The sequence below is a fragment of the Eretmochelys imbricata genome, chromosome 1 (assembly GCF_965152235.1).
Source record: "Eretmochelys imbricata isolate rEreImb1 chromosome 1, rEreImb1.hap1, whole genome shotgun sequence".
NCBI lineage: Eukaryota > Metazoa > Chordata > Testudines > Cheloniidae > Eretmochelys > Eretmochelys imbricata.
This window is the reverse complement of record NC_135572.1, coordinates 287,505,736-287,518,078: the sequence shown is the minus strand read 5'-3', so window position 1 is coordinate 287,518,078 and position 12,343 is coordinate 287,505,736. Positions and strand designations below refer to the sequence as shown.

The following is a 12,343-nucleotide window of genomic DNA, read 5'->3' as shown; positions in this document are numbered from 1 at the left end:
TGCAAAACTGGTAATATATTTGTATTCTCTATTTCTCTTATCCCTCTAGCCATCCTTAAGGATAACCTACAAGTATAACACAACAACATGATATTCTCTATTCTGCAATTCCCCATCATTAGAAGAATGAAAATTTTTCCCTTGCTGTAGTTTGCTTTCTGTCCCAAATATTATTTTGTCCTCCATTAAGGCACACGTACTTGGCTCTGAATCTAATGCAGATAAAACAACATGGTTGTCTTTTGTATACTTCTCTGCTTGTCATCATCCATTATGTCAGCAAAAACTCCATGTATGCATTTAAAAAAAAAGTTTCTGGAGAGTGCTGTTGCAGAGCAGCAGGGAGAGCTCAAAAATGTGTTTTAGAAGAAACCCTTTAGCAACAGAATAGCTAATACTGGCTGTTAATAGACTGGGGGGGGGGGGGGGTCCCTCTAAAATTATAGCGTCCAAAGACGTTTTCTAGTTCACCACATTCCAACTGCTTCCTTGGTATGATTTAATTTTATCAGCAGTTTGGTTGGCTCACTTCTGGAGTTTTGTCCATGGATATAATGAAAAATGTATATATGGTCAACTCCCTGGATTAACCTTATTTAGCTCAAATCATATCACGACTTAAGAAAACCAATCACAGAGATTAACTCTAGAACTACAAGGTTAAAGTCTTATTTTTAAAAAAAAATTTCACAGGCCAATCCTCTGTTTTGCACTACTGTAAGAGTGAATGAAAACCATACAATACCATCTCAGCCTCGAAAAGTGATTCACTTTTCCCCTTGGTTTCAGTTAAAAAATGTCTACCCTAGAAACCTTTGACTTTTCTCCCACCCTAAACTTGTAAATTTCAGCCACCTTCTTAAAAAAATAAATTAAAAAAAATAATCACCCTTTGCTATTATATCCTTTGGAAACAGAGCAGTAACTGAATTGCAGATTACTGCACAAGAGATTCTGTTGTGGTTGCATCGGGGAAATGAGGAATTTGCCTATTCTCCAATGAGATTGCCAACAGCTGGAAAACTTCCACCTTACAAATAATGTGAACCACCAACACTTTTTTTTTTTTTTTTTTTTTTTTTTACAGAATTAGTCACAAATGGTGTGACGCACTTACTTTGAGTTCCTCTTCCATTTCAGATATCCGTCTTTCTAGAGCTCTTCGTTCCTAGATCAAAGGAGTGGAATTAATGGTAAGCAATGCAAATTGCATTTTTAATACTACTTGTAAATATGGTGAAAATAGTGATACATGTCAAGTTTCAAAGACCAAACAACTTGAAGCACAGAGTGTACAGGAGACTTGTGATGCCAGTGATGTGTAGAAAATTCTTTCACATTACAATTTAAAAATTTAGACGGAAGAGAGAATAAGATATTCATTAAATTTTTCAAAATACATCCTATCTCTTCCTGTACATTAATTTGGACAGGGTATAAGTATGCCTTTGTTCAGATTTATTCCCTAAAGTAGACTTCTGTGATCGTTCAACATACAAGAAATGCAGAAAATGATCAGAAACAAACAAGTATATTAAAAGAAACAAAAAACACAAAAGCATAGGCTTTCATAGACAAGCAAATATAGCTGAAATGTTTGTCTCCTCTCAGAATCTTCCTAAGACACTTTTTTTTTTTTTTAAAGTTCATTCCCATAATATATTCTAGATTAACAATGCAGGCAACAGACTTGATATCATGATTCCTTTCCTTGTGTAAGACAATGCAGTGGGTCTTATTTAAAAGCAGTTGCCATATTGAATATTTTACATTCCAATTTTTCAAAGAGTGAAAGGCAAAAGCAACAGATTACTGCAAAGTGTACATTTATATCTGCATACAATGGTGTTATGCAAAACAGCAAGCAGCATTAACTGAGGTGTGTAAAACTTTGGTTAGATCATACCGCCCAGTAGACACTGACTCTTGCCGGTCACCTTTCAGATACAAACCATTTGAATTTAGTTTAATCATAGTGTAGTTATTTCCCCAGACATATTTCCCCATTTTAGCAAATAACTTTAAAGGTTTAGCAAAGTAATCATTTACTGCAGTTGTTAGTATCTTTAGTTTATTCTACTTAATTCTTCTGAGTTGAGAATTGTATTTTTCTAAGATGATATTGACAGATAATAATGGGCATAGTTATCTGTACCAGTGAGTTAACTGCAGTCAGCAGGTGAACAACAAAAGCAAAATAACAAAGCCAAATAAAACAATTCCAAGAAAATAGCAAACCCAAGTTACCCATTATTAGTTTTTAAGGGTAGCATTTATTACCAGAGCTCTTAGAAACTAGCGGTCAATTAAGTACAGTTCAGACTTCATGAAGTTTTTACAGTTCAAGCCCGGATGGATTGATTCAAATCAAAGCAATTTAAATAACCAATTTCAATCATGATTTAAATCGGCAAGCAGGAAACACTGATTTAAAATAATTTTAATTGTGTTTCGCAGTTGTACTTCATTATGTTTTCAAAAGACAGGCTGATTTTCATTGGTTGGAAACCAGGGGAATATGCTATAACTATATGTTTATTTAAGATTTACTTAAAAACAGCTTATTGATGCTTAATCACATTCTTCATTTTTATGTTTATGTTAAAAATGATGATTATCTAAAAGTTTATAAAAACATGTTTTGCATTTAAAACTAATTTATTAAACAAAGGAAGCATTATGCCTAATTAATGAATTGAACTGATAAACTCTGATTATGGCCAGAAACAAACGACAAAAGGGACTACCAGATAATGTAGTCTGACCTCTTGTATATCTACCTCTACTGAGCACCCGCATACTAAACCCAACAACCAAAACATCACAGCCCACAGGAGACTAGACTATTGTGTGTCACAGGCAGAGAATAGGCGGGAGCGAGGTGCACCAGCGCCCGAGGTCCCGCAATTGCGGGTAAAATTATGTAGTGGATACCCAGATAATCCTGGCAAATGACCCACATGCACATGTAGTGGAAGGCGAACCCCCCAAGGTCACAGGGGACCTGGGGGAAAATTCCTGCCTGATCCCACATATGATGATTAGTTAGACCCTGAGCATGTGAACAAGAACCAGCCAAACAAACACTGGCATGAAAGAATGCTTGGTGCCACATCAGAACACTGGCCCTCCCCAGTGTCCACGGTCACCATGTCCTTCAAAAGTTTAGAACTAGTAGATCTCATGCTTTCTCACCTAATTTGTATTCATAGCTAGAAGAGGAAATCAAGCCTTCCTACTTTTTTAGCTTCCTATTGGTGTCTCAACTTGGAATGAACTAGTCATTGAACTGAATTAGTTGAATAAACTGAAATGAAGAAAATATTCTCTCTGCACCTACAGAAGAGGCTACTGCTGTGAAAGCTAGTTTAGCTGTTCAAGGAACTCTAGTTTGAGGTGTTTTGCCAGTGACTTCCAAGAGTTCAGTGGTATGTCTTTCTTTAAAATTTGGCAAACATGTACTACTTAATACTATTTTGTATTTAAATGATTTTAATAGATTATAGTAAGTTTAGGCCTTAAAAAAGAATGTCTATTTCAAATTTAGTTTTAAATAGGTTTTTTTATTTGAATAAAACAATTCAATTTAAATAAAGTATGTTTTTTAAAAAATATATAATTGCTTTTTATCTATGCTGGTCCAAGCTACACAAGAGGGGCTCTTAATTGGGCTGACCTAGTAAATTGTCTGTTATGCAAATAGCAAAATTCTGATGAATAAAAAGTGTCCAGAAAATGAAAGTTGTTTCTATGATACAGAAGTGTCCCTAACAACAAGCTTCTTACTGTAGCGGGAGCACATTTTAGAAAACAAAAACAAAATACAGTTACAGCTACGTTACTATTTTCTCATGGAGGAAAAAAAAAACCCCTGGATTCCCTGTACCACAATTTACAGAAGTAACACTTAAACAGCAATTTTAGCAGCTTTCACTAGTTAATAGAAATACTGACAACAGTTATTAGTAAGGCTGTCAAGCGATTAAAAAAATTAATCACGATTAATCGCACTGTTAAACAATAGAATACCATTTAATTAAATATTTTTGAATGTATATTTTCTACATTTTCAAATATATTGATTTCAATTACAACAGAGTACAAAGTTTACAGTGATCACTTTATATTTATTTTCATTACAAATATTTGCACTGTAAAAAACAAAAGAAATAGTATATTTCAATTCACCTAATACAAGTACTGTAGTGCAATCTCTTTATAATGAAAGTTGAACTTATAAATGTAGAATTATGTACAAAAAATAACTGCTTTCAAAAATAAATCAATGTAAAACTTAAGAAAAGACTATTACTTTTTCTGTAACTGGTGTTCTTTGAGATGTGTTGCTCATGTCTATTCCACAATAGGTGTGTGTGCTTGCCACGTGCACTGGTGCCTGAAGTTTTTTCCATAGCAGTACCCGTGGGAGGGAGGGAGTGCCCCCCGTGACCCCTGGAGTGGTGCCTGCCTGGCACGGTATAAGGGGAGCTGTGTGCTCCCCCACCCTCAGTTTCTTCTTGCCAGACAACTCTGACAGAGGTGAAGGAGGGTGGGATGTGGAATAGACAAGAGCAACACATCTCGAAGAACACCAGTTATGGAAAAGGTAACTGTCTTTTCTTCTTCAAGTGATTGCTCATGTGTATTCCACAATAGGTGATTCAAAGCTATATCTGTTGGAGGCGGGTAGGAGTTCACAAGTTCCCAGGAAGGAGGACAGCCCTGCCGAACCCGGTGACATTCCTGGTTTGGGGGATGATCGCATAGTGCAAGGTGAACGTATGAATCAAAGACCATGTGGCGGCCGTACAAATGTCCTGGATGGGGACGTGGGCCACGAAGGCAGCCGACGACGCCTGCGCCCGAGTCAAGTGTGCCCTCACAATGGGTGGCGGGGGGACATCCACCAGCTCATAACAGGAGCAGATGCACGAAGTGATCCAATTGGAAAGCTGCTGGCCCCTCGCGCGCTCAGCCGAGGCGATGAACAGTTGCGAGGACTTTCTGAATGGCTTGGTTTGCTCAAGGTAGAAAGCCAGAGCCTGCTGCACACTGAGAATGTGGAGACGGCACTCCTCACTGGGTGTGTGAGGCCTGGGGCAGAGGACTGGTAGAAAAATGTCCTGACCCATGTGGTAGGCAGAGACCACCTTGAATGCGGAGTGCAGGCAGAGCTGGACCTTGTCCTTATGAAAGACCACATACGACGGCTCAGAGGTCAGGATCCTGAGCTCCGAGACTCGCCTGGCCAAAGTGATTGCAACCAGGAAGGCCACCTTCCATGAGAGGTGAGACCAGGAGCACGTGACCAGTGGTTCCAACGGGGCCCCCGTGAGACGAGCCAACACCGGGTTTAGGTCCCACAGCGGGACAGGGGGTCTAGAATATGAAAAAAGATGGTCCAAACCCTCAAGGAACCGGCCAGTCATAGCATGGGAAAAATACCATGTGCCCTTGCACTGGCGGATGGAAGGCCGACATGGCTTCCAGGTGCACCTTGACGGACGAGGGCGCCAGGCCCTGGGCCCTCAGGTGGAGGAGGTAATCAAGGATAAGCTGGATTTGGGCGGCCATCGGGAACACACCCTGGTCCACCGCCCACCTAGAAAGCTGGGACCACTTTGCTAAATAAGCATGGCGAGTGGAAGGCCATCTACTTTCAAGGAGGATGCGCTGGACCTGTTCTGTGCATGTGCTTTCCTCTCCGCCTAACCACTGAGCAGCCATGCCACGAGATGAAGCGCCACTAGGTTGGAATGGAGGTGGCGGCCCTGGTCCTGAGAGAGCAGGTCCAGGCAGAGCGGCAACGGCCACGGCGGAGCTACCGCCAGGCCCGTGAGGGTCCCGTACTAATGCTGCCTGGGCCACGCCGGTGCAATCAGGAGGACCCGGGCCTTGTCTGTCTTTATCTTCTCCAGGACCCTGCTGATCAGAGGGAATGGGAGAAAGGCATAAAGAAGCTGGCCTGAGAGGACAGGAGAAAGGCATCGGAGATAGCGCTCCTCCCCAGGCCCCCCCCGGAGCAGAACTGGGGGCATCGCCATTTCTGCTGAATCGCAAATAGGTCCACCCGGGGAGTTCCCCACCTTTGGAAGGGCTGGTGGGCCACTTCTGGGTGGAGGGACCACTCGTGTTGCGAGGAAAAGTCCCTGCTCAAGCGATCCGCCCTCTCATTCCGAGCATGTTGTTTGGGGAGGACCACAACCGTAGGGAGGTGATCACAGAGTCCGGCAAGGTGAGGACCTTGTCCGTCCTATCCGTGGCCTGGGAGAATTTCGAGGCCAACCAGAGCTGGAGGGACCTCATCCTGAGTCTGGCATGACAGACCACGCACGTGCACACCGACATGTGACCCAAGAGTTGCAGGCAAACCCTGGCTGTTGTGTCACCAGGAACCTTGTGACCGAGTCCATGAGACCTTTCGGGGTCTTGAATCTGTCTGGCGGGAGAGAGGCCCTGGCCGACACTGCGTCCAGGAGCACCCTGATAAACTCTATGCATTGGACCAGGACTAAAGTGGACTTGGTGTTGTTTACCAACAGGACCAAAGCGGTGCACGTGGACAGGAGGAGCGCCACATGATCCCTCACCTGTGACTGGGAGATGCCCTTGCCAAGCCAATTGTCCAGATAGGGAAATATCTGGACCCCCTGCCCTCTGAGGTAGGTCACTATCACCGACATGCATTTTGTAAACCCCCTGGGGGTAGTGGACAGACCAAACGGGAGGACCATGAAATGGAGGAAGCGCCTGTGCCCCTGGGATATGTGGATGCGGAAGTATGCGTCCTGTAGATCAAGGGCAGCATACCAGTCCCCGGGATCCAGGGAGGGGATGATGGAGGCCAGGGCGACCATGCGGAACTTGAGTTTCACCATGTACTGGTTCAGACTTCGCAGGTCCAGGATGGGCCTGAGCCCCCCTTTGGCCTCCAGGATAAGAAAATAACGAGAGCAATACCCCTTGCCCATGAACTCCTTGGGCACTGCCTCTATCACTCCTAATCCTAGGCGCCGCCCCACCTCCTGCTCGAGCAGAGATTTGTGCAAGGGGTCCCCAAGAGGGACAGGGTAAGGGGGTGGTTGGGCGGGGAGGAAGTAAACCGGAGGGTGTAACCCCGGGAGATGGAGTTGAGGACCCATCGGTCTGAGGTTAGCCGTGACCATTCCGGGAAGAAAGCACACAACCAATTGGAGAAGGGGAGCTTTATTGGGGATGGATCCCTGGTGAGGACTGGCGGGGTGCCCCGAGTGTCCCATCAAAAAACACCTTTTCCCTGCCTGCTTGCCCTTGGAGGACCCAGGCTGGGGGGGCAGGCCGAGACTGCCTCTGAGGGTATCTCTTATAGTCCAGCTGCTTCTTACGGGTGGCCTCATACTTCGGGAGGGCGGCCTGGGCGGGAGTCTGCTGCGGCTTGAACTTAGGTTTTGCCAGAGCTAGGACATAGAGGCCGAGAGTCTGGAGGGTCGTGCGGGAGTCTTTCATGCCATGCAGTCTTGTGTCTGTTTCCTCCGCAAACAGAGCTTTCCTGTCAAACAGGAGATCCTGCATGGAAGACTGTGCCTCGCTGGACAGCCCAGAGACCAGGAGCCATGATGCCCGTCTCATGAACACCACGGAGGCCATTGATCGTGTGGCCATGTCTGCAGCATCTGAGGCTGCCTGCAGGGACGCCCTAGTGGCCGCTGCCCCTTCCTCCACTATCGCGCTCCTGAAGCGAGTCCTCAAACTTGGGCAGGGAGCCCCACAGACTGAATTCATGCCAGCGCAGGAGAGCCTGATGGTTTGTCACTTGTAACTGGAAGCTTGAAGATGAATAAATTTTCCTTCCGAAAGAGTCCAGTCTCCGAGAGTCTTTGTTCTTCGGGGTTGGGGCTGGCTGATCCTGCCATTCCCTGTGGTTGACTGACTTGAGCACCAGGGAGTTGGGCGCCGGGTGGGTATACAAGTACTCATGCCCTTTAGTGGGTACTTGTGTTCCACCTTTTTAGAGACGGGGGCCAATGAGGCCGGTGTTTGCCACAAGGCATTTGAAATCTTAGCCACCCCTTCATGGAGAGGCAAGGCCACCCTACCCGGTGCCAATGGGGACAACACGTTAGAGAGTCTGAGGGCTCCTCCATCTCCTCTGCTTGGAGGTGGAGGCTTGCTGCCACCCTCTTTAAGAGTTCTTGGTGGGCCCTGAAGTCTTCCTGCGGGACGGAGCCGCAACTGCCTCCTCTGGGTGGGGCGAAGACCCAGGTGTGGTGCTCTGGGTGTTGGCTGGCACTGGAGGGTTCACCACTTGGTCGGACTCCAGTCACGGTGCCGAGGACGTACGTCTCACTGACTCCTTTCTCAGGGGTCTGGAGAGGGAGGCCAACGGTTCTTCCAAAGCTCCAGCCACCGAGTGAGCTCCCACCAGGGGCTGTGCCGGAGGCCATGGTGCCCACTGGTACCATTGGGCCAGCCACAATGCTCGGTGCCACTGCACCTGCTGTGGCACCAGTGGGGCTGGCTGTTCGGGTTGGCTGGCCTTGCCCATCGAAGGACGGCTATGAATGGAAACCAGGCTGGCATAAGGTCTGCTGTTGTCTCTGGACCGGGAGGAATGGCGGTGCCGGGATCTACGACGGCCATGGGACTGCGATCTCGACATGGAGGACTGGTACCGACAGAAACAGCTGCTCCGCGAACGGCCAACGGGCAGACCCACGATGGTGAGACACCGGCGATAGATGCCCGGGGCTGCTATGTCTTGGCGGAGACTTGGAGCAGAAGTCTGAGCGGGAACGGTGTCAACAACTGTGCGTGACTGACTGCGGTACCTTCTCTGAGACGAGGTCCATAGGCGATGCCCGCTGCGGTCCCGTCAATATTCGCTCCTTGAGGGGATGAGCAGTGCCAAGAGTCCCGGCTGGGGGGAACCCAGCCAGACAGTCTGGTTGGCGTTGAGGGTGAACCACATGGACTCTGCCCCAAGCAGTCACTGGGCGGTGAACAGCAGTGGGAATGTTCCCTCGACTGAGACTGGTACCAGGCCAGAGGCGACTGTGGAGATCCCAGCAGCGGCTTGCCTTTGGAGTGTTGGGCCAACATCAGCGGTGCTCCAGGCACCGGCATGGACATAATGTCCCGGGCCGCCTGGAGAGCTTCAGGTGTGGATGACATCCGGACAGGCCTGTTCCGAAGGGGCAGGGCTACTCCGCTCAACGTGAGTCAGAGGCCTGGGGCCTGGTGGGGATCGAGGACTGCCCGACATGGGCCTAGCCTCTGTCCCAGACTTCCCTGAGTGCCACTTCGAAGAGTGAGTCTTCCTGGCCCTCTTGGCATGCCCCATGAAAGGGGAGTGGTGCCGACTGGTCGATGGCACCAGAGGGTTGCTGTGTACCAACGTCACGGTGCCGGGTACCGGTTTGGAGCGGCGTGCCAGAGTCGGGGTCAGTGCTGACTCCATTAGGATGGCCCGGAGCCTAACGTCCCTTTCTCTTTTGGTCCAAGACTTAAACAACTTGCAAATTTTGCACCTTTCGCTGATATGGGTTTCTCCCAAACAGTCTGCATGCAGGTCACTTCTTGGCATGGAACACCTACAAGAGCCGCACGACTTAAAACCCAGGGCGCAGGGCATGCCCCAGCCTGGGCTCACTGACTAACTGAACAGCTAACTAACTACAGGTACTAACACTGAATGAAGAGTTCTGGGGATGAGCTACAGCAAAGCTGGAGCAGAGCAGTTCTGATGTACCTTCACTGGAGACAAGAAGGAACTGAGGGTGGGGGGGAGCGCGCAGCTCCCCTTATACCGCGCCAGGAAGGCACCACTCCAGGGGTTGCGGGGGCACTCCCCACCCACGGGTACTGCTCGGGGAAAAACTTCCATCACCGGTGCACGTGGCGAGCATGCACACTTATTGTGGAATATACATGAGCAATCACTCAAAGAAGAACCTACAAGTCTAATCAATCCTACTTCAGCCAATTGCTCACACAAACAAGTTCATTTACAATTTGCAAGAGAGAAAACTGCCCACATCTTCTTTACATCACCTGAAAGTGAGAACAGGCGTTTGCACGGCACTGTTCTAGCCGGCATCGCAAGATACTTATGTGCCAGATGCGCTAAAGATTCATATTTCCCTTTATGCTTCAACCACCATTCCAGAAGACATACATCCATGCTGATGACAGGTTCTGCTCGATAATGATCCAAAGCAGAGCGGACTGACGCATGTTCATTTTCATCATCTGAATCAGATGCCACAAGCAGAAGGTTCATTTTCTTTTTTGGTTGTTCGGGTTCTGTAGTTTCCGCATTGGAGTGTTGCTCTTTTAAGACACCTGAAAGCATGCTCCACACCTCATCCCTCTCAAATTTTGGAAGGCACTTCAGATTCTTAAACCTTGGGTTAAGTGCTGTATCTATCCATAGAAATCTCACATTGGTACCTTCTTTGCGTTTTGTTGAATCTGCTGTGAAAATGTTCTTAAAACGAACATGTGCTGAGTCATCATCCAAGACTGCTATAACATGAAATATATGGCAGAGTACAGGTAAAATAGAACAGGAGTTCAGTCACAAATTGAATTAATGCATTATTTTTTTTTTTTAAAGAGCAACAGTAGCATGGAAGCATGTCCTCTGGAATGGTGGCCGAAGCATGAAGAGGCATATGAATGTTTAGCATATCTGGCACATAAATACCTTGCAACACCTCTATAAAAGTGTCATGCAAATGCCTGGTCTCACTTTCAGGTGATATTGTAAATAAGAAGCATGCAGCATTTATCTCCTGTAAATGTAAACAAACTTGTTTGTCTTAGCAATTAGCTGAACAAGAAGTAGGACTGAGCAGACTTGTAGGCTCTGAAGTTTTACATTCTTTTGTAACAAAAAACCCCTACATTTGTAAGTTACACTTTCACAAAAAAGACTGCACTACAGTACTTGTCTGAGGTAAATTGAAAAGTACCATTCGTTATTTTTACAGTGCAAATATTTGTAGTAAAAAATAATATAAAGTGAGCACTTAACACTTTGTATTCTGTGTTGTAATAGGAATCAGTATATTTGAAAACGTAGAAAAACATCCAAAATATTTAATACATTTCAATTGGTATTCTAGTAACAGTGCGATTAATCGTGATTAATTTGTTTAATCAAGATTAATTTTTTTTAATCACATGAGTTAACTGCGATTAATCGACAGCACTAGTTATTAGCCATATTTTTCAGGAAGTTGTTCTTTTTAAAATGTACATGTCTGTTGGACTAATTTTAAATTACAGGATTACAGTCAAATTACTATTCGTGCATCCTATTAAAAACAACAAAAACCTTTCCTCACTTCTCCGTGAAGATTTAGTTCAAAGATGTACTGAAGTCTCATAATGCTAAGACTTCATTCTCTGCTTTAGACTTGATTTTTAACCCTGTTTGCTTGCCAATTGCAATAATCTTCTGTTAATTACAGTGCATTAGTGCTGTTCTACTCTATTTAATCTAATAGTTTTATTTATGAAGTGTCCTCCCCAGGTGCCACTGAAAAAGTAAGTTTCTCTGGGAAACAAAAGGTCTGACTTAGAAAATAGCTGTTATAATAAAACAAAGCCATACTATTGTTCAGAAAAAGCCAGAACCATCTGCATCTGGCAATCAACATTGCATGCATTTTCCCCTTCCTCTAAGTGAACTATATATCTATTTACATAGTAATGTTTGGATCATGTAACATATCAGCTCTCACGCATTTCAATTAGAGTTTTGCTTTTATCTAATTCTCTAATCCTACCTAAAAGAAATCTCAGTCAATCAGAGCACAAGAATTAGTTTTACTAATCCCTCACTATACGCTTGTTTGTCAATTATGAAGTTTCTGATTCACCTAACTGCAATATGCAAATCCTGTATTCTGAATAAGGGCCGTGGATACTTCTCCTGGCTACTCTCTATCCGCAGGCTAACACACACAGGCACCATTCTGACCCTCTTCCCAAACAGTTTAGAAGATTAAATACAATTAAATTTAAAAAAAGAATTACTTTTAGCAGGAGAGGGCCAAAAGGGTTTGCCAAAATAATGAGATGTCTGGGGTTTGGTAAGGTGATAGGCTGTAGCCAAGCGGTATTGAGGAATTAACAGTAATCAGAATGCAAGTGTGAGAAGGTGTACTTTGGAAAAAAAAATGAACAACCTCCTGAGGATATTCTCTATTACATCAGTAGTAATCATATTCTGGGCTTATAAACACCTCAACCTTTGACCTCAAAGAGTTGGTTTACCCCAGTATACAGTTATTGCCTCCAAACAAGAAGCATCCTCGGGTTATATGAATTATGGCCAGTAACTAAGGTAGAGATGTCC

General features: G+C 45.3%; 1 protein-coding gene across 2 annotated transcripts in view; it reads right to left on the bottom strand.

The window, feature by feature from the left end:
* PPP1R12A (protein phosphatase 1 regulatory subunit 12A) overlaps positions 1–12,343 on the bottom strand; it is a 211,603-nt gene that overhangs the window by 8,151 nt on the left and 191,109 nt on the right. For both annotated transcript variants that reach the window (XM_077832675.1, XM_077832676.1), the window contains one exon: positions 1,118–1,168. In XM_077832675.1, the coding sequence (XP_077688801.1) occupies positions 1,118–1,168 (51 nt within the window). The remainder of the gene's footprint in view (positions 1–1,117; positions 1,169–12,343) is intronic.